This window comes from Pan paniscus, chromosome 20, assembly GCF_029289425.2.
Source record: "Pan paniscus chromosome 20, NHGRI_mPanPan1-v2.0_pri, whole genome shotgun sequence".
Lineage (NCBI taxonomy): Eukaryota > Metazoa > Chordata > Mammalia > Primates > Hominidae > Pan > Pan paniscus.
Window position 1 is genome coordinate 55718493 of NC_073269.2, and position 22456 is coordinate 55740948.

A 22456-nucleotide genomic window follows, 5' to 3' on the forward strand; every position below is an offset into this window, starting at 1 on the left:
ATCCGCCCACCTCAGCCTCCCAAAGTGCTGGGATTACAGGCATGAGCCACCATGCCTGCCCTCTGTGAGGTTCTTAAAAAGCCTGAAGAAGGGAGTTGGCAGACAGGGGAGAGTAGCAGTCTGCATACTGGTGAGCAGGCCAAGGAAAGGACAAAGATGGTCCTGGAGGGAGGAGGATGAGGCCTTGGAGGAAGAGGAGGTGAGGAAGTAGAGTTAGGGAGGTGATGATTTAGGAGTTGGGAGGGTCATTCAGGAAGAGGAGTTAAGAACCAGACAAGGGCTTTAAGACCACAAAGAGACATTCCAGGACTGAGAAGGGGATTAGGGATAGGAGACAGGTCTCCTTTGCAGCCGCAGGAGCCAGAGTAGGTCTCTGGAGAGACTCTGATAGGGTAGAAGGGACACTGGGAGCTGAGTGGTAGTTACAGAGGGGCTTTTGGTATAGAAAGCAGTGTTTAAAGGACAAGAGGAAGGGTGCCAGGAATGATGAATAACATCCAGGCCTGATGTCCCTGTCTCCCCCAGAGCCCCCGCTGCTGGAGGAGAAACCCCCACCCACTCCACCTCCTGCCCCGACTCCTCAGCCTCAGCCTCAGCCTCCGCCACCCCCTCCGCCGCCACAGCCAGCCCTGCCCTCGCCACCCCCGCTGGTGGCCCCCACGCCCAGCTCACCGCCGCTGCCGCTGCCACCTCCACCAGCCATGCCCTCGCCTCCACCACCACCCCCACCCCCACCAGCCGCTGCCCCACTGGCTGCTCCTCCTGAGGAGCCCGCCGCCCCGTCCCCCGAAGACCCCGAGCTGCCGGACACCCGGCCCCTGCATCTGGCCAAAAAGCAGGAGACGGCGGCAGTGTGTGGGGAGACGGACGAGGAGGCCGGCGAGAGTGGCGGAGAGGGCATCTTCCGGGAACGGGACGAGTTCGTCATCCGTGCTGAGGACATCCCTTCCCTCAAGGTGAGTCCCAGCCTTCTCCAGAAACTGGGCCTGATGGGTTTGGTCACCTGTTTGTTGAGTGCCTGCTGGATGACAGGCTTGTGCTGAGACCTGCAGATCCAGTCGTGGCCGGGCCGCCCTGGAATTTGCAGTCCTTTGGGGCTGATAGAGGTGTCGAGGACCTGCGGGCCTCGGAGGTGTTATTTGCGTTTGTGTCTGTACATGCGTTACCTGTGTATAAGGTAAAGCGATTGTTAACGCGTATGTGTCTATACGTGCGTTACCTGTGTATAAGGTGAACCGCTTGTTAATGTTTATGCAGATACCCTGCTGTGGGTGGTAGAGGACCAGTACTGTACAAGCAGATGAGGCTCTGGCCCTAGGGAGCTTGTAGTTTAATGGAACGAGCCAGAGAGGCGGGCTGCTTTGCCATTTATGGCACAATGGTGGAAATGTGTCATTGACATAGACTACCTGCAGATACACACTTATGTAACCCGTAAATATAATCATGAATTGGGCCGGACGCGGCAGCTTACACCTGTAATCTCAGCACTTTGGGAGTTTGAGACCAGCCTAGGCAACATAATGAAACCTTTTCTCTCAAACAAACAAAAAAAGTGAATCATTTAGGAATGGTTATTGTGTGTCAGGCCATATCTTTTTTTTTTTTTTTTGAGATGGAGTTTCGCTCTTGTCCAGGCTGGAGTGCGATGGCTCAATCTCGGCTCACTGCAGCCTCTGCCTCCCAGGTTCAAGCGATTCTCTTGACTTGGCCTCCCAACTATCTGGGACTACAGGCGCACGCCACCACACCCGGCTGATTTTTGTGTTTTTAGTAGAAATGGGGTTTCACTGTGTTGGCCAGGCTGGTCTCGAACTCCTGACCTCAGGTGACCCACCTGCCTTGGCCTCCCAAAGTGCTGGGATTACAGGTGTGAGCCACTGTGCCTGGCTGGCCATAGCTTCAATATTTACCTTAAATACTTAAATACGTAAATGCAGACCAACAGCCTGTTCACTGCTTCCAGTTTGTCTACCGCAGGAGCTTGAAAACTATGGCCCCTAGGCCAAATCCAGCCCACTGCTTGTTTTTGCAAATAAAGTTTTATTGGCACACAACCATGCCCATTCATTTACATGTTGTCTATGGCTGTTTTTCCCATATGGCAGAGAGCTGGGTAGTTAGCTGGCCCTCAATGGCAAAACATATCTCTGGCTCATCATGAATAAAGTTTGCTGGCCTCTACTGTACTGGGTTCACTGGACAAATAGAGTTGGATCAGAGGATTAATGTGCAAGGCACTTGACAGGGGTAGGTGTTACCAGGTGCCCATGGAGTGCTCTGCACAGGGCATGCGGCCGAGCAGGTGCTCAGGAGGTCAGCCCATTCTCACCCTGATGGTGGCATGGACGCCAAGGCCATTCTCCATGTCAATCATTGTCATTGATTGTACTGATTATGATACAGGATTATTGTTTGGCCCTTCGTGTACAGTGTGACATTTCATCTTGGCGGGGCATGGCGGTTCATGCCTGCAATCCCAGCACTTCAGGAGGCCAAGGCAGGTGGATCATTTGAAGTCAGGAGTTTGAGACCAGCCTGGCCAACATGGCGAAACCCCGTCTTTACTAAAAATACAAAAAATTAGCTGGGTGTGGTAGGGCGCACCTGTGATCCCATCTACTCGGGAGGCTGAGGAAGGAGGATCACTTGAACTCTGGGGTGGAGGGGGGAGGTTGCAGTGAGCTGAGATTGTGCCACTGCACTCCAACCTGGGCACCAGAGCAAGACTCCATCTCGAAAAAATAATAATAATAATAATTTAGTCCTGGATGTTGTTTTAATTTAATCTTCGATGTGACATGGAGAAATTATGGGAAGAATTAATTATTAATTATAAGGATAATAACTATCATTACACTTTTTTCTTTTCTTTTCTTTTCTTTTTTTGAGACGGAGTCGCCCAGGCTGGAGTGCAGTGACGCAATCTCGGCTTACTGCAACCTCTGCTGCCCGGGTTCAAGCGATTCTCCTGCCTCAGCCTCCTGAGTAGCTGGGATTACCAGCAAGTGCCACCACACCTGGCTAATTTTTGTATTTTTAGTAGAGAAGGGGTTTCAGCATCTTGGCCAGGCTGCTCTTGAACTCCTTACCTTGTGATCCACCCATCTCAGCCTCCCAAAGTGCTGGGATTACAGGCATGAACCACCGCGCCCGGCCTTACACTTTCTTCTTAAGTGTGTTTTTTGAGGCAAACTCAAATGTATTTTTTCCTGTGTTATTTCAATCTATTTCATTGTGGGAAAAGTAAATAATAGAGCAGGCCGGGAGTGGTGGCTCACACCTGTGATCCCAGAACTTTGAGAGACTGAGGTGAGAGGCTCACTTGAGGCCAGGAGTTTGAGACCAGCTAGGCAAATAGCAAGACCTCACATCTACCAAAAACAAGGGAGCGAGATTGTCTCAAAAAAAAAAAAAGGATATTGACATCGTAGGCCAGGTGCGGTAGCGCACACCTGTAATTGCAGCACTTTGGGAGGCCAAGACGGGCAGATCACCTGAGGTCAAGAGTTCGAGACCAGCCTGGCCAACATGATGAAACCCCATCTCTACTAAAAATACAATTAGCCGGGCATGGTGGCAGGCGCCTGTAGTCCCAGCTACTCAGGAGGTTGAGGCAGGAGAATTGCTTGAACCTGGGAGGCGGAAGTTGCAGAGAGCCAACATCACGCCACTGCACTCCAGCCTGGGCTAAAAGAACAAAACTCTGTCTCAAAAAAATAAAGAAAAAAAGAATACTGACATTGTTAAATGACCGTCACCACCATCCAAGTTTTATCTTTTTATATAAAATAAACTTGATTATAGAGACTACTAGTAGCGTTTTACAGGGATGGAAACTGAGGCTCACACAGGTTAAAAAGTCCTTCTGACTGGGGATTTCTATGCCCGTTTTTTCTGAGACAGGGTCTCCCTTGTTGTCCAGGCTGGAATGCAGTGACGTGATCTCAGCTCACTGCAACTTCTACCTCCCTGGTTCAAGCAATTCTCATAACTCAGCCTCTCGAGTAGCTGGGACTACAGAGGATCCCACCATGGTTGGCTAAATTTTGTATTTTTAGTAGAGATGGGGTTTCACCATGTTGGCCAGGCTGGTCTCAAACTCCTGACCTCGGGTGATCCACCCACCTCGGCCTCCCAAAGTGCTGGGATTACAGGAATGAGCCACTGTGCCTGGCCTATTCTCATTTCATAGAGAAAGAAACCAAGGCACAGAGAGATAAAGTAGCCTTCCCAGGCTTTTGTAGCTTGGGATCCACACCCAGTCCTGCTGGCCCTAGGAATCCGTATTCTTTTTTTGTTTGTTTGAGATAGTGTTTCGCTCTTGTTGCCCAGGCTGGAGTACAATGGTGCGATCTCGGCTCACCGCAACCTCCACCTCCCGGGTTCAAGCGATTCTCCTGCCTCAGCCTCCCAAGTAGCTGGGATTACAGGCATGTGCCACCATGCCTGGCTAATTTTGTATTTTTAGTAGAGATGGGATTTCTCCATGTTAGCCAGGCTGCTCTCGAACTCCTGACCTCAGGTGATCTGCCTGCCTCAGCCTCCCAAAGTGCTGGGATTATAGGCATGAGCCACTGCGCCCGGCCAGGAACCCATATTCTTATCCCCGACTCAGCCATGCACCATGTACGTTCTAGTCAAACGCAGCTGAGCCAGCATTGGGTCAAATGAACAGGGCCCTGGGGCAGGGACCTTGACCACCCCCATTTTACAGATGGGGAAGTTCACGTTCAGAGAAAGGGAGTCAGTCGGCTGGCCAGTGCCAACCTGGGATTGGAGCCAGGGCCACCTGACACCACCTCCCAGCTGGCACGGGGCAGGGGAGGGGGCCAGGCGAGGACTCAGATGCTTAAAATACAACTTGAGTGTGCATTATAATGGGGGCAAAGCCCCACTCCTTTGCCAAATGTACAGACCTTGGGGACTCATTTGTGGGCCTAGAGATGGGGCAGGCTGCTGGCATAGTTAAGAGCCCAGCTTTGGTTTAACCTGACTGACTCAAATCTCTGCCACTTATTATTATTTTTTTGTGTGTGTTTTTGAGACAGGGCCTCACTCTATCACCCAGGCTGGTGTACAGTGGCATGATCATGGCTCACTGAGGCCTCAAACTCCTGGGCTCAAGCGATCCTCCCACCTCAGCCTCCCAAGTAACTAGGACTACAAGCATACAACACCATGCCTGGCAAATTTTTTTATTCCTTAAGTAGAGACTGGGGTCTCACTCTGTTGTCCTGGCTGGTCTTGAACTCTTGGGCTCAAGCAATCCTCCCGTCTCAGCCTCCCAAAGTGCTGAGATTGCCGGTGTGAGCCACTGTGTCTGGACTTTTTTTTTTCTTTTTTTTTTTTTTTTGAGACGGAGTCTCAGTCTGTCTCCCAGGGTGGAGTGCAGTGGCGCAATCTTGGCTCACTGCAACCCTCGCCTCCCAGATTCAAGCGATTCTTCTGCCTCAGCCTCCTGAGTAGCTGGGATTACAGGCGCGTGCCACCACGTCAGGCTAATTTTTGTATTTTTAGGGGTTTCACTGTGTTGGTCAGGCTGGTCTCGAACTCCTGACCTCGTGATTTGCGCCGCCCCCCCCCGCCCCCCAACCTTGGCCTCCCAAAGTGCTGGGATTACAGGCATGAGCCACTGTGCCCAGCCCATTTTTTTCTTTTATACCATCTCTTTTTTTTTTTTTTTTTTTGAGATGGAGTTTCGCTTTGTCTCCCAGGCTGGAGTGCAGTGGCACAATCTCAGCTCACTGCAACCTCCACCTCCTGGGTTCAAGTGATTCTCCTGCCTCACCCTCCTGAGTAGCTGGGATTACAGGCACCTGCCACCATGCCTGGCTAATTTTTGTATTTTTAGTAGAGATGGGGTTTCACCATGTTGGTCAGGCTGGTAGAAACCACTCTTAAAGCCCCTACAAAAACAAGCCATAGACCATTGTTTATTCCAGAAAAACAGCAATCCAATATAAATATCACCTGAGCCATATATGTGATTTTAAATGTTTTCATTCCTGGTTTATAAAGATAAAAAAGATAGGTGAAATTAGCCATAAGTGGCCAAAGTGCTGTAATCTCAGCACTTTGGGAGGACGAGGCGGGATTGTTTGAGCCCAGGAGTTGCAGACCAGGCTGGGCAACATTGTGAGCCCCCGCCTTTAAGAAAAAAAAAAGAAAGAAAGAAATTAGCCATAGGAATGCATTTTATTTAACCTAACATATTGAAAGTATTATTTCGGCTACATGCGGTGGCTCACACCTGTAATCCCAGCAGTTTGGGATGTTGAGGTGGGAGGATCACTTGAGCCCGGAGGTCGAGGCTGCAGTGAGCTATGATTGCACCACTGCACTCCAGCCTGGGCAACAGAGTGAGCCTCTGTCATGTGCGTGTGCACACACACACACACACAGAGTTTCAGCTTGTAATTAATAAAAACTATTAATGATGTTTTTGCCAGGCGTGGTGGATCATGCCTGTAATCTCAGCACTTTGGGAGTCCAAGGTGGGTGGATTGCTTGAGGTCAGGAGTTCAAGACCAGCTTGGGCAACATGGCAAAACCCTCCCCCCCACAAAAAAATAAGAAAAATTAGCCAGATATAGTGGCATGTGCTTGTTGTCCCAGCTACTTGAGAGGCTCAGGTGGGAGAATCGCTTCAGCCTGGGAAGTGGAGGTTGCAGTGAGCCGAGATCGTACCACTGCACTCCAATCTGGGTGACAGAGCGAGACCCTGTCTCAAAAAGAAAAAAAAAAAAGAAAAGCTGTTGGCCAAGCGTGGTGGCTCACGCCTGTAATCGCAGCACTTTGGGAGGCTAAAGCAGGTGAGTCACCTGAGGTCCGGAGTTCAAGACCAGCCTGGTCAACATAGTGAAACACCATCTCTACTAGAAATATAAAAATTAGCCAGGCGTGGTGGTGGGCACCTGTAATCCCAACTACTCAGGAGGCTGAGACAGGAGAATCGCTTGAACCTTGGAGGCGGAGGTTGCAGTGAGCCGAAATGACGCCATTGCACTCAAGCCTGGGCAACAAGCGTGAAACTGAGGCTCAAAAAAAGTAAAAGAAAAACTGTCAATGATGTTTTACTAAAATGAAAAGTTAAGAGGTTTTACATTCTTTTTTGCATACCAAGACTTCAAAATCCTGTGAATACTTTGTACTCGTTGAACACATCCATTGGACCAGCCACATTTGAAGTGCTCTAGCCGACATGTCACCCCAGTCATGGTGGCTCAAACCTGCAATCCCAGCACTTCGGGAGGCTGAGGCCGGCAGATCACTTGAGCCCAGGAGTTTGAGACCAGCTTGGGCAACATAGTGAGACCCTGTCTCTACACAAAATTCTTTTTTTTTTAAATTTTTTATTTTTTGAGATGGAGTCTCGCTCTGTCACCAGGCTGGAGTGCAATGGCGCGATCTCTGCTCACTGCACCTCCACCTCCCGGGTTCAAGCGATTCTTCTCCTTAGCCTCCCGAGTAGCTGGGACTCCTGCCTCAGCCTCCCGAGTAGCGCAGGACTACAGGCAAGTGCCACCACACCCAGCTAATTTCTGTATTTTTAGTAGAGACGGGGTTTCACCATGTTGGCCAGGGTGGTCTTGATCTCTTGACCTCGTGATCCGCCCGACTTAGCCTCCCAAAGTACTGGGATTACAGGCGTGAGCCACCGCGCCCGGCCTCTACACAAAATTCAAAAAAACTTAACCAGACATGGTGGTGCCCACCTGTAGTCCCGGCTACTGGAGAGGCTGACGTGGGAGAATCACCTGAGCCCAGGAAGTTGATGTTGTAGTGAGCCATGATTACACCACTGCACTCCAGCCTGGGTGACAGTGAATGTGACCCTGTCTCAAAAAAAAACAAACAAAAAAATCAATCTCAAAAGCTCAAGAACCACTTGTGGGAACGACCTGCTGAATTGACAGGGCCAGGCTAGCCCATTCTCCTTCCCCCGTCTGTAAACTGGGACTGTTGTTGGGGTTGTCATAAGGGCTGGGCAGCGTGTATACTCCAAGCATGTAAGAGTTCACTGGGTGGAGACTGGGCACAGTGGCTCCTGCCTGGAATCCCAGCACTTTGGGAGGCTGAGGTGGGTGAATCGCTTGCGCTCAGGAGTTCAACACCAGCCTGGTCAACATGGCGAAATCCTGTCTGTACTAAAAATACAAAAAATTAGCCAGTTGTGGTGGCACATGCCTATATTCCCAGCTACCCTAGAGGCTGATCACCGGAGTTTGAGAGGTCAAGGCTGCAGTGAGCCAAGATTGCTCGATTGCACTCCCACCTGGGCAACCGGAGTGAGACCCTGTCTCAAAAAAGAAAAAGTTGGCTGGGCATGGTGGTTCGCATCTGTAATCCCAGCACTTTCGGAGGTCAAGGTGGGTGGATCACTTGAAGTCAGGAGGTTAAGATCAGCCTGGACAACATGGTGCAATCCCGTCTCTACTAAGAATACAAAAATTAGCCGGACATGGTGGCGAGTCCCTGTAATCCCAGCTACTCAGGAGGCTGAGGTAGGAGAATCACTTGAATTCAGGAGGCGGAGGTTTCAGTGAGCCAAGATCGTGCTGTTGCACTCCAGCCTGGGCCACAGAGTGAGACTGTCTCAAAAAAAAAAAAAAAAAAAAAATTTGCTGGATGGAGAAGAGTATGGTGTTGGGGTTGTCCAGGCAGAGGAAACAGCTGTGCAAAGGCCCTGTGGTGAGGGAAAGCACGCTGTGTTTGAGGTGTACAGGGATGCAAGGTGTTGAATGGCTGGACAGTGAATGCTGAGGCTGGGCCGGTGGGCTGGGCCCAGCCATGTTGGACTTGGGTGCAGGGGTGAGTTCCATGGATGCTGATGAAGACATTAGGCTCTGTGCCGTTTAGAGCCCCTGGCCAGTAGGGAAGTGACTGGGGAGTTGTTCAAGCCTGGATAGTACTCTGTCCACAGCCTCTGTCCTGGGACGGACTCCCCTGTCAATGGGACCCTGCGGTTTTCTTTTTCTTCCTTTTTTTTTTTTGAGACGAAGTCTCGCTCTTGTCCCCCAGACTGGAGTGCGATGGCGCGATCTCGGCTCACTGCAACTTCTGCCTCCCAGGTTCGAGCGATTCTCCTGCCTCAGCCTCCCGAGTAGCTGGGATTACAGGCGCCTGCCACCACACCTGGCTAATTTTTGTATTTTTAGTAGAGACAAGGTTTCACCATGTTGGCCAGGCTGGTCTCGAACTCCCGACCTCAGGTGATCCGCCTTCCTCGGCCTCCCAAAGTGCTGGGATTACAGATGCGAGCCACCCCGCACCCAGCCTGGGACCCTGCAGTTTTCTCATTAATATCGAGTCTGAGTGTAGCTCAGTGGCTTACATCCGCACTGCTTACACCACATGTCTTAGCTCGTCGCAGTTCAGTTTCTCAGAAGAAAATCTGATTGGTTCTGCTCAGCCTATAGGGCCAAGATGAGGTCAGTGGCTGAGTGCAGTGGCCCACGCCTGTAATCCCAACACATTGAGGCCTGAAGTGGGAGGTTTGCACGAACCTGGGAGTTGGGCATGCCATGGTAAAACCCTGTTCCTATTTTTTTTTTTTTTTTTTTTTTTGAGATGGAGTCTCGCTCTGTTGCCCAAGCTGGAGTGCTGTGGCGCTATCTTAGCTCACTACAAGCTCCGCCTCTGGGTTCACGCCATTCTCCTGCCTCAGCCTCTCAAGTAGCTAGGACCACAGGCGCCCGCCACCACGTCCGTCTAATTTTTTGTGTATTTTTAGTAGAGACGGGGTTTCACCATGTTAGCCAGGATGATCTCGATCTGCTGACCTCGTGATCCACCCGCCTTGGCCTCCCAAAGTGCTGGGATTACAGATGTGAGCCACTGCGCCCGGCCTTTTTTTTGTTTTGTTTTTTGAGACGGAGTTTCACTCTGTCGCCCAGGCTGGAGTGCAGTGGCACAATCTTGGCTCGCTGCAACCTCTGCCTCCCAGGTTCAAGTGATTGTCCCCTCAGCCTCCCGAGTAGCTGGGACTACAGGCATGCACCATCATGCCCGGCTAATTTTTGTATTTTTGTAGAGACGGGGTTTCACCATGTTGGCCAAGCTGGTCTTGAACTACTGACCTCAGGTGATCCATCTGCCTCGGCCTTCCAAAGCGTTGGGATTACAGGCATGAGCCACTGCGCCTGGCCATGAAACCCCATTGCCACAAAAAATACAAAAATTATCCAGGAGTGGTGGCGCATACCTGTAGTCCCAGCTACTTGGTGGGTAGGTGGCTGAGGCAGGAGGATCACTTGAGCCTAGGAGGCCATAGGTAAGCTATGGTCATGGTTGTGCCACTGCACTCCAGCCTGGGTAACGGACTGAGAGGGTCTCACAAAAACAAAGAACAAAACAAAAAAGGCCAGGCACAGTGGCTCACGCCTGTAATCTCAGCACTTTGGGAGGCCGAGGCAGGTGGATCACCTGAGGTCAGCGGTTTGAGACCAGCCTTGCCAACCTGGTAAAACCCTGCCTCTACTAAAACTACAAAAGATTAGCTGGCCCTAGTGGCAGGTGCCTGTAATCCCAGCTACTTGGGAGGTTGAGGCAGGACAATCGCTTGAACCCAGGAGGCAGAGATTTCAGTGAGCTGAAATCACGTCACTGTACTCCACCCTAGGCGAAACTCTATCTAAAAAAAAAAAAAAAAAAAACAGGCCGGGCACAGTGGCTCACCCCTGTAATCCCAGCACTTTGGGAGGCCGAGGCGGGCGGATCATGAGGTCAAGAGATCGAGACCATCCTGGCCAACATGGTGAAACCCCGTCTCCACTAAAAATACAAAAATTAGCTGAGCGTGGTGGCGTGTGCCTCTAGTCCCAGCTATTCGGGAGGCTGAGGCAGGAAATCACTTGAACTCAGGAGATGGAGGTTGCAGTGAGCCGAGATTGCGCCACTGCACTCCAGCCTGGCGACAGAGCAAGACTGTGTCTCAAAAAAAAAAAAAAAAAAAAAAGCTTGCTAGTGAGCTCCCCAGGTCAAGTCTCCAATCAGCTGTGGGTATGGAACCATTGAGTAGGAGGCTGTGGGCCAGGCCACTTTTCTAGTAATCGGCAGTTGGCATGGTCAGTGATATGAGTGACATGATGAGAGGCAGGATGGGTGGGGCTTGGGGATTGACTGGCCCTGTTTGGGGAACGGGCAAGGCTGAAGTCAGGGTGAGGCCTGATGACTGGGTGTGGGGTGGGGATGCTGGGAGGAAAAGTGGTTTGAGGGAAGGTACCAAGCCCAGTGAGAATGTGCTAGCCAGAGGGTCTGATCCTAGCTACAGTGTCAACAGCTTCCTGAGAGGTCGCCGACACCGGGAGTGGGAGGGAGCAGAGGTAGGGGTGGTCTCCCTGGGCTGACAAGATGCTCCAATGGCTTCCTCAAGCTGCTGCTTTTTCTTTTTGAGACAGGGTCTTGCTCTGTTGCCCAGGCCAGAGTGCAGTGCTGTGATCTCAGCTCACTGCAACCTCCACCTCCCGGGTTCAAGTGATTCTCCTTCCTTAGCCTCCCAAGTAGCTGGGAGTACAGGCACGCACTACCACACCTGGCTAATTTTTGTATTTTAGTAGAGGTGGGGTTTCACCATGTAGGCTGGGCTGGTCTCAAACTCCCGACCTCAAGTGATCCCACCTCGGCCTCCCAAAATGTTGGGATTATAGGTGTGAGCCACTGCACTCAGCCTGGCCCCCCTTTTAAAGACATGTTCCTTCCAGGGACTCTTTTTGGCATCCGTCACCTATTCCAGGAAGCATTCTTGGATTCAGTTTAAATTTGAGGCCAAGCGCGGTGGCTCATGCCTATAATCCCAGCACTTTGGGAGGCCGAGGCAGGTGGATCACCTGAGGTCAGGAGTTCAAGACCAGCCCGGCCAACATGGCAAAAACCCCTTCTCTACTAAAAATACAAAAATTAGCCTGGTATCGTAGGTGCCTATAATCCCAGCTACTAAGGAGGCTGAGGCAGGAGAGTCATTTGAACCCAGGAGGTGCAGGTTGCAGTGAGCCGAGATTGCGCCCCTGCACTCTAGCCTGGGTAACTGAGGCTCCATCTCAAAAAAAAAAAAAAAAAAAAAAAAAATCTGAGGCCCCTCCTCTAGGCTTCTGTAGTGTCCAGGGAATTGGCATTAGGACATTTATGACTTGTACTATTATTTCTTGTGTCCATATTTGGCGCCTCTGCTGCCCTTTTAGTCCTCAAGGTCACATGCTCAGTGTGACTCACGTCCATCAGTTGCCATCGCCCAGCTGGGGCACACACAAACTGCAAGGTGGTGGTGGTTGGTGTTCAGGTGTTTGTGGGGCAGGGGGAGCAGAGATAGGGAGCCTTCCTGTTGCTCTGTCTTCCCTGCTGTGGACATGCTGGTGAAATGGTCTCAGGTAACCTCACCTGCCTGTTCTTGGCACAGGCCACAAACTCACCCTGTTTTGTTTATTTGCTTGTCTGTCTCATTACCTCTGTTATTACCTGAGAAGGCTTTTTCAGTGTCTTAGACTCCTCAGGTTGCTATACCAGAATACCATAGACTGGGTGGCTTATAAGCAACAGAGATTTGGCTGGGCTTGGTGGATCACGCCTCTAATCCTAGCACTTTGGGAGGCCGAGGCGGGTGGATCACCTGAGGTCGGGAGTTCAAGACCAGCCCGACCAACATGGAGAAACCCCGTCTCTACTAAAAATACAAAATTAGTCGGGTGTGGTGGCGCATGCCTGTAATTCCAGTGTCTCAGGAGGCTGAGGCAGAAGAATCGGCTTGAACCCGGGAGGCGGAGGTCGCGATGAGCTGAGATTGCGCCACTGCACTCTAACCTGGGCAACAAGAGCAAAACTCCGTCTCAAAAAAAGAAAAAGTAAAAAGAGAATTATGTGGGGGGACAGTCAGACCACAACAGGACGTCTTGCTCACAACCGTACTCTCCTGTCCAGCACAGTAAATAGCAGGCGGTGTTCAAAGATTGTCATTACTCTGAGTCACACAGGAAGTTTTGGGCTTTCACCCCGTAAAGCAATAGTGACTCAAACTCTACAGCCTGAGAACGAGCAGCCCAATCCAGGGTACTGGGTGGGCAGGAGGCGACAGGGTCAAGTTCAAGCTGTACACAGAGCTGAACACATCATGGGGGTAGAAGATATTTGTTGTTGACGTGTCTGCCTTTTCTCTAAGGGGATGGTGAGGGAAGCCAGTGGGCCAGGGCGTAGGGGCAGTAGGTCTAGGAATGAGGGCTGACCCTGCTGGCCTCACCACACCCCTCCTCCTCAGCTGGCATTGCAGACGGGGCGTGAACCCCCACCCATCTGGCGAGTCCAGAAGGCCCTTCTGCAGAAATTCACTCCGGAGATCAAGGATGGCCAGAGGCAGTTTTGTGCCACCAGTAATGTAAGCCTGCAAAGGGGACCAAGGACTTGGGGGCCCCGGGGCGTGGTATCTAGGAGCTGGGGTTCCCCTTAGTGTGGCTGTGACTCACTCCACAGTGTATCTGGAAGGGGGCCCCCTGCTGCCAGCAGGCTCCAAGCAGCTGCCATGGTGGTCCAGGGCACGGGGGTGTTGGCCATCTGGCTGGGCAGTGTGAAGAATTTCCTCATGTGCCTCTTTCTCCCCATAGTATTTGGGGTATTTTGGGGATGCAAAAAATCGGTACCAGCGCCTCTATGTAAAGTTCCTGGAAAATGTCAATAAGAAGGACTACGTGAGGGTCTGTGCTCGGAAACCCTGGCATCGGCCCCCAGTGCCAGTCAGGTACCAACCATGGGGGACACAGGGGCAGGTAGTATGTAGCGCCGACAGGCATGGGGATGCGGCATGCAAGAGAGAAGGCTGGAGAGTGGGGGGTGGGGACAGAGAGAGGAGACAGAGCCCAGAGAGAGAGGGGGACAGAGACCCAGAGAGAAATAGGGACAGAGACCCAGAGAAGGGGGGATAGAGACCCAGAGACAGGAGGGGAACAGAGACCCAGAGGTGGGGGGACAGAGACCCAGAGACGGGAGAACAGAGAACCAGACGCATGAGGGAGACGGAGACTCAGAAGGAGACAGAGACCCAGAGAAAAAGAGGGACAGAGATGGGGGAGGACAAAGATCCAGAGAAAGGGAGACAGAGACCCAGAGACGGGAGGGGACAGAGACTCACAGAAGGCTACAGAGACCTGGGGTGGACAGAGACCCAGAAAGAGGGGGATAAAGACCCAGAGAGGGAGGGGAATAGAGACCCAGAGAGGGAGGGGGTCAGAGACCCAGAGAGGGAGGGGGTCAGAGACCCAGAGAGGGAGGGGGTCAGAGACCCAGAGACGGAGGGGGTCAGAGACCCAGAGAGGGAGGGGGTCAGAGACCCAGAGAGGGAGGGGAACAGAGACCCAGAGAGGGAGGGGGTCAGAGACCCAGAGAGGGAGGGGGGTCAGAGTCCCAGAGAGGGAGGGAACAGAGACCAGAGAGAGGAGGGGACAGTATGAGAGAAGCTATTCCTGTGCCTAGGGCACTGAGCAGGGGCCCTGAGGAGAATTTGGATTCTTGGGGGCTGCTGACTACAGTCCCTTCTCTGTTCCCTTCTAGACGCTCTGGGCAGACCAAGAACCCCGCATCTGCTGGGGGTAGCTCTGCACCTCCCCCTAAGGCCCCAGCACCACCTCCCAAGCCTGAGACCCCTGAAAAGACGACATCTGAGAAGCCCCCAGAGCAGACTCCTGAGACGGCCATGCCTGAGCCCCCTGCCCCCGAGAAGCCCTCCCTCCTGCGGCCTGTTGAGAAGGAAAAGGAGAAGGAGAAGGTGACGCGTGGAGAGCGGCCATTGCGGGGTGAGCGGGCCACCAGCGGACGGCAGACACGGCCAGAGCGGAGTCTCGCCACGGGACAACCTGCCACATCCCGGCTGCCCAAAGCCCGGCCTACCAAGGTGAAGGCTGAACCGCCCCCTAAGAAGAGGAAGAAATGGCTGAAGGAGGCAGGCAGCAATGCTGCAGCAGGCGGGGGCCCACCAGGCAGCTCCTCGGACTCGGAGTCCTCCCCTGGAGCCCCCAGCGAGGACGGTGAGGCCCTAGGCAGCCTCAGGGCTGCAGGGGTGGGTGGGAAAGGGACACAGGTGAGGGCTGTCCAGAGGGCTCCAGGTAGCCTCGGCAGGACAGTAAGAACCAGTATGTTACAGATAATGGCAGTAGCTCACAGTCACGGGGCATCTCACTACACGACAGGCTGCCTTCTAAGAAGCTGATGGATGTTAACTTGTGTAATTTTCACCCATCCTAGTAGGTAGATACTGTTATCCTCATCTACAGATGAGGAAGCTGAGGCTCCAAGAGAGGGCAGCACAGTCTGTGTTGGGTGCCCAGCAGAGTTGCAACTGAGCCCAGGGTCCCTCGAACTCTGTTCTTCAGTGTTGTGTTCTGCCTCATAATAGGCAAGATTTGAGGGCTGAGGAAGATGTGGGACTAGGCGGCTGTCCTGGAGGCTCTGTGATGGTGGGGTTTCCTGTGAGGCCCTGGGTGACCCTGAGAAAGAGGCATAACCTCTTGTGCCTTAGTGACCTCACCTGTAAAATGGGTTCATAATAGACGAAGCTCATAGGAGAGTGCCAATCTTTAGTAGACACTACCTGTCTACTCCATGTCTGCCCAGCACACTGCCACATCCTCAGTGCTTATGATGATGTCTGGTTAGGCCGGGCACAGTGGCTCGCGCCTGTAATCCCAACACTTTGGGAGGCCAAGGTGGGCGGATCAGCTGAGGTCATGAGTTCAAGACCAGCCTGACCAACATGGTGAAATCCCGGCTTTACTAAAAAATACAAAAATTAGCCCAGCATGGTGGCGTGTGCCTGTAATCCCAGCTACTCAACGAGGCTGAGGCAGGAGAACCACTTGAACCCGGGAGGCAGAGGTTACAGTGAGCTGAGATCAGGCCACTGCACTCCAGCCTAGATGACAGAACAAGACTCCGTCTCAAAAAAAAAAAAAGTCTGGTTAGTGATGACAATAACAACAACAAAAATATATATTCACATATGTACAGTAAGGGTAACAGCTGATTTTTGTTGAGTGCTTACTATGTACCAGAAATCATTTTAAACATTTGCACACAGGCTTACTTGACCTTTACCTAATAAACCCCGTGAGATAGCTTGGTAGAATTATCCTCATTTTAAAGATGGGGGCTGGGTGTGGTGGCTCGCACCTGTAATCCCTCCACTTTGGGAGGCTGAGGTGGTAGACTCACTTGAGCTCAAGAGTTCGAGATGAGCCTGGGCAACATAGTGAGACCCCGTCTCTACGAACAAATTTTAAAAAATTAACTGGGCTTAGGTGGCGAATGCCTGTAGTCCCAGCTACTCAGGAGGCTGAGGCAGAAGGATCACTTGAGCCCATGAGTTCAAGGCTATGGTGAGGTATGATTACACCACTGCTTTCCAGCCAGGGTGACAGAATTAGACCCTGTCTCTAAGGATAACTTCTTAAATAAATAAAAGATGAAGAAACTGAGGCACCAAGAGGTGATGATACCTGGTCAGGGCCACACAGTACGGGGTAGCTGTTTTAACAGAGATTAGAATTAGCGAGTCAAATGAGGAAGGCGGAATTCTCTTTCCATCAAAGCCCTGATATAGCAGGGAGATGTATAGAAAATAAAAGCGGCCGGGCACAGTGGCTGATGCCTGTAATCCCAGCACTTTGAGAGGCCGAGGCGGGCAAATCACCTTAGGTCAGGAGCTTGAGACCAGCCTGGTCAACATGGAGAAACCCCGTCTCTACTAAAAATAAAAAAATTAGCCGGGTGTGGTGGTGCATGCCTATAATCACAGCGACTCGGGAGGCGGAGCCAGGAGAATCACTTGAACCTGGGAGGCAGAGGTTGCAGTGAGCTGAGATTGCGCCGTTGCATTCCAGCCTGGGCAACAGAGGGAAACTCCGTCTCAATAAATGAATGAACAAACGAATGAATGAATGGCTCTTTTTCAGGGTTGTCCAGGGTCCCAGTTTCCTTCTCTCTTGTTGACCAGCTGTTTGCCTTGTTGCTGGGGTCATGACCCCTTTCAGTGAGCCCAAGCCCTGTTTCTGCCCCTGGCCACCCCACAGACCTTCCCCAACACCCCCAAATCCCATCAAGCTCCGTGTCCTGGCTTCCCTATCTTAGGGACCGGACTCTGGTTACACAGTCACCTGACCAGACTTCCCAGGAGCCATCCTCACCTCTTTTCCTTTTCTTTTTCTTTTCTTTTCTTTCTTTTCTTTTTTTTTTTTTTTTTTTGAGACAGAGCCTCACTCTGTCACCCAGGTTGAAGTGCAAAGTGGTGTAATTTCAGTTCACTGAAACCTCCACCTCCTGGGTTCAAGTGATCCTCCTTCTTCAGCCTCCCAAGTAGCTGGGACTAGATGTGTGCCACCATGCCCGGCTAATTTGTGTATTTTTAGTAGAGATGAGGTTTCACCATGTTGGCCCAGGATGGTCTCGAACTCCTGACCTCAGGCGATCCACTCGCCTCAGTCTCACAAAGTGCTGGGATCACAGGCATGAGCCACTGCACCCGGCCTTCCTCTTTTCTTTTTCTGCCTGTCGCCCCCACAGCTGGGCAGCTCCCAGCCCTGTCCGCCCCCATCCCCTCCACCCTTTCCCAGGCCTGCCCAGCTCAGCCTCGTCCTCTGCTTCCAGCCCTGCCCCACCTCCATTCGTTCCTACCTGGTCCATCAGCCTGGACTTCAGCCTCACTCCTCCAGTCTGTCCCCTGCTTGGCTTAGGAGGGATCTTTCTATGCTTACACTCACCCCTTCCCTGCTCTCAGCTCTCTCATGGCTCCCTAGTACCCACCAGAAAAAGCCCTTGCCCTTTCTGCCTGGTGTTGGAGGCCCAGTGTGGTCTGGCCTGCACTGACCTGTGCAATGCCAGCTCCCATCTCGTCCCTCAGCCTTGCCCCTTTATGATCTGACCTCCCTGGATACCCTCTTTTGGAAACCAACAATGCTGCTGCTTTAGACTTACGTGAAGCCACAATTAAGTGCTCTGAGCTATCACTCAAGGCTCAGCCTTTGTTTGATCTTGAACAAGGGTGAGTCTGATGCCTCCTGTGAGTTTTGTTTTTTTTTTTTTTTTTTTTTTTTTTTGAGACAGTCTTGCTCTCGTTGCCCAGGCTTGTTGCCAGTGCAGTTGTGCGATCTCAGCTCACTGCAACCTCTGCCTCCTGGGTTCAAGCAATTCTCCTGCCTCAGCCTCCCGAGTCGCTGTGATTACAGGCATGCACCACCACACCCGGCTAATTTTGTATTTTTAGTAGAGACAGGGTTTCTCCATGTTGGTCAGGCTGGTCTCGAACTCCCGACCTCAGGTGATCCACTTGCCTTGGCCTCCCAAAGTGCTGGGATTACAGGTGTGAGCCACCATGCCCAGCCCTTTTTTTTTTTTTTTTTTTGAGACGGAGTTTCGCTCTTGTTGTCCAGGCTGGGGTACAATTGTGCGATCTTGGCTCACCGCAACCTCCGCCTCCCAGGTTCAAGGGATTCTCCTGCCTCAGCCTCCCGAGTGGCTGGGATTACAGGCATGCACCACCATGCCCGGCTAATTTTGTATTTCTTAGTAGAGATGGGGTTTCTCCATGTTGGTCAGGCTGGTCTCCAATTCCCGACCTCAGGTGATCTGCCTGCCTCGGCCTCTCAAAGTGCTGGGATTGCAGGCCACAGCACTTTATGGGCTACAATGCCTGGCTTTTTTTTTTTTTTTTGGAGACGAGTTTCACTCTGTCACCCAGGCTGTGCAATGGCACAATCTTGGCTCACTGCAACCTCCGCCTCCTGGGTTCAAGCCATCCTCCTACCTCAGCCTTCCGAGTAGCTGGGATTACAGGCGTGTGCCACCACACCTGGCTAATTTTTGTATTTTTAGTAGAGACAGGGTTTTGCCACGTTGGCCAGGCTGGTATCAAACTCCTGACCTTAGGTGATCTGCCTCGGCCTCCCAGAGTGCTGGGATGACAGCCGTGAGCCACTGTGCCTGGCCTTCTCTGAGCTTCTTGTAGTCCCTGTGATTCTGCCACAAGAGCACATGGCACTGGCGCTTGCCTGTCAATCTTCCCTAGCGGACTTGGACCTCCCAAAAGCAGGGATTTCTCTTCCGGTCCCCAGTGTTGAGAACAGTGTCTGCCACACAGGTGGTCTCAGAGGAAGTTGGGATAACGAGCCTGCGTCCTGTCTTTTCTGCAGAGCGGGCAGTACCTGGGCGTCTGCTCAAAACCAGGGCGATGCGGGAGATGTACCGGAGCTACGTGGAGATGTTGGTGAGCACAGCACTTGACCCAGACATGATCCAGGCCCTGGAGGACACGCATGGTGAGCTGAGGCCTGGGGAGGAGGGGTGGGGGCTGACTCGGTCTGAGGGAGCAGGTGCTGAGGGCTTGGACCTGATGTGAGAGAGGAGAGGTTTGGGGTCTGGACTCCTGAGTCTAAGGGAAGAGGAGCTAAGGTCTGGACCTGGGTCTGAGAGAGGAGGGGCTGGGGCCTGGAGTCCTGGGTCTGAGGGAGGAGGTCCCTGGGTCCTAGGGAGAAGAGGCTGGGGGCCTGGACTCCTGGGTCTGAGGGAGGAAGGGCTGGGGGCCTGGACTCCTGGGTCTGAGGGAGGAGGGACTGGGGGCCTGGACTCCTGGGTTTGAGGGAGGAGGCAGGCGCTGGGGGCCTAGACTCCTGGTTCTGAGGGAGGAGGGGCTGGACCTGGACTCCCGGGTCTGAGGAAGGAGGGACTGGACTCCCGGGTCTGAGGGAGGAGGGGGCTAGGGGTCTGGACTCCTGGGTCTGAGGAAGGAGGGACTGGGGCCTGGACTCCTGGGTCTGAGGGAGGAGGGACTGGGGCCTGGACTCCTGGGTCTGAGGGAGGAGGGGCTGGGGGTCAAGGGGCTAGGGGTCTGGACTCCTGGGTCTGAGGGAGGAGGGGCTGGGGCCTGGACTCCTGGGTCTGAGGGAGGAGGGGCTGGGGGTCTGGACTCCTGGGTCTGAGGGAGGAGCGGCTGGGGGTCTGGACTCCTGGGTCTGAGGGAGGAGGGAGCTGGGGCCTGGACTCCTGGGTCCGAAGGAGGAGGGGGCTGGGGCCTGTACTTTTGTCTCTGAGTGGGAAGGGGATTTGGGGACCCAGACTCCATGACCCCACCTTGGCCCCAGTGCTTTGTGAGGCTGTGGCCTTCCTGATACCATGTCCTTGTCCATCAGACGAGCTGTACCTGCCCCCCATGCGGAAGATAGACGGCCTGCTGAATGAGCACAAGAAGAAAGTCCTGAAGCGGCTGTCGCTAAGCCCAGCCCTGCAGGTGCCTGGGGGTCTGGGCAGGGGGTGTCTGGGGCCCAGGGTCCACATGGAGAAGACATGTACGTGTCGGCCGCTGTTGGCGGGGGTGATCCTGGAAGGAGATCGTCCTTCTGGGCTCAGATGGGAGAAGAGTTGAGGGCAGGACTGTCAGGAGATCTCTGGGTTCTCAACAGCCATGAAGCCCATGTGGGGAGGAGCTGTGGGCCTTGGGGCAGCAGAGGGGTGGTTGTGAAAGGCTGGGCTGTTGTTGCGGAGAACAAGTGTGGAGCCAAACATAGACTAGGCCTGCACCCAAAGTGGGCACTGGACCGATGGCTTCTTTGTGAGTCCAATGCAGGCTATTAGGATCCCAGGCTTCAGTGTTAAGTCATCTGTATGATTTCCCTTCTGGGATATTCTGGGATGGAATATCAGGGCTCTGAAATCCAGTGTTAAACTGGCTCTGAGGATTCTGGTTGGGATGTTAGTGTGGCACTGAGAATTCCGGGATAGAATGTTAGGGTAACTGAGACTTCTGGAATCGAATGTTATTCTGGCTTTGAGAATTCTGGAAGACTTGCAGTGATTCTGAGAATTCTGGGATGGATTCTAGGCTGGTACTAAGAATTCTGGGATAGGCTATTAGGCTGGTGCTGAGATGGCTGGTGGGAAGTTAGTCTTAGAAAATACGCAGGAAGGCCGGGCACAGTGGCTCACGCCTGTGATCCTAGCACTTTGGGAAGCCAAGGCCAGTAGATGGCCTGAGGTCAAGAGTTCGAGACCACCCTGGCTCTCTCAAAATAAAAAAAAGTGAAACCCTGTCTCTACTCAAAATTAAAAATTAGCTGGGCGTGGTGGTGGGCACCTGTAGTCTTAGCTTCCCTGGAGGCTGAGGCAGGAGAATCAGTTGAACCCAGGAGGTGGAGCTTGCAGTGAGCCAAGATGGTACCACTGCACTCCAGCCTGGGCGACAGAGCAAGACTGTCTCCAAAAAAGAAAAAAAAGAAAACAGGCCGGGCGCGGTGGCTCACGCCTGTAATCCCAGTAGTTTGGGAGGCCAAGACGGATGGATCACGAGGTCAGGAGATCGAGACCATCCTGACTAACACAGTGAAACCCCGTCTCTACTGAAAATACAAAAAAATTAGCTGGGTGTGGTGGCGGGTGCCTGTAGTCCCAGCTACTCAGGAGGCTGAGGCAGGAGAAAGGCGTGAACCCGGGAGGCGGAGCTTGCAGTGAGCCGAGATCGTGCCACTGCACTCCAGCCTGGGCGACAGAGCGAGACTCTGTCTCAAAAAAAAAAAAAAAACACATACATATATATATATATAGAGAGAGAGAGAGAGATATTAATATGACTCTGAGAATTTTGAGTGAGATAGTAGTTTTCTCAGAATGATGGGTGGGACGTTGGGATGACCGAGAATTCTGGAATGGATTCTTAGACTGGTGTGGAGAAATCTAAGCTGGAATGTTATGCGACTCTGAAAATTCGTGGGTAGAGTGCTGGGTGGGTTGGAAAATTCTGGGTAGCATTAGGTTATAAAAACTCTGGAGGATATGAATCTAGTCTACAAATTCTGAGATGGATTGTTAGGCTGGCACTGAGGATTGTGGGTGAGATGTTACACTAGGGTAGATAATCCCAGTGTAGGATATTAGAGTAGGTCTGAGAAGTATGTGTTATTAGTCGGGAGTTAGAATTCTGGGGTAGATGGCTGGGCGCGGAGGCTCATGTTGGTAATCCCAGCACTCTGGGAGGCTAAGGGAGGTGGATCACGAGGTCAGGAGATCAACAACAACCCATCCTGGCTAACATGGTGAAACCCCGTTTCTACTAAAAATACACAAAAAATTAGCTGGGTGTGGTGGTGGGTACCTGTAGTCCCAGCTACTCGCGAGGCTGAGGCAGAATAATGGTGTGAACCTGGGAGGCGGAGCTTGCAGTGAGCCAAGGTCGCGCCACTGCACTCCAGCCTGGGCGACAGAGCGAGACTTTGTCTTAAAAAAAAAAAAAAAGAATTCTGGGGTAGATGGGATGGTTAGGATAGGGCTGAGAATTCTGGGATAGATGGTTAGGATGGAGCCAAGAATTCTGGGATAGATGGTTAGGATGGGGCCGAGAATTCTGGGGTAGGTGGTTAGGATGGGGCCGAGAATTCTGGGGTAGGTGGTTAGGATGGGGCTGGGAATTCTGGGATAGCTGGTTAGGATGGGGCTG

General features: G+C 52.5%; 1 protein-coding gene across 1 annotated transcript in view; it reads left to right on the plus strand.

Annotated features, from left to right (window-relative positions):
- Positions 1-22456, plus strand: part of PRR12 (proline rich 12) — a 35835-nt gene that overhangs the window by 10618 nt on the left and 2761 nt on the right. The window contains exons 6-11 of the mRNA XM_034946289.4: positions 526-956; positions 13250-13366; positions 13593-13726; positions 14536-15008; positions 19164-19289; positions 20160-20257. Of these exons, the coding sequence (XP_034802180.2) occupies positions 526-956; positions 13250-13366; positions 13593-13726; positions 14536-15008; positions 19164-19289; positions 20160-20257 (1379 nt within the window). The remainder of the gene's footprint in view (positions 1-525; positions 957-13249; positions 13367-13592; positions 13727-14535; positions 15009-19163; positions 19290-20159; positions 20258-22456) is intronic.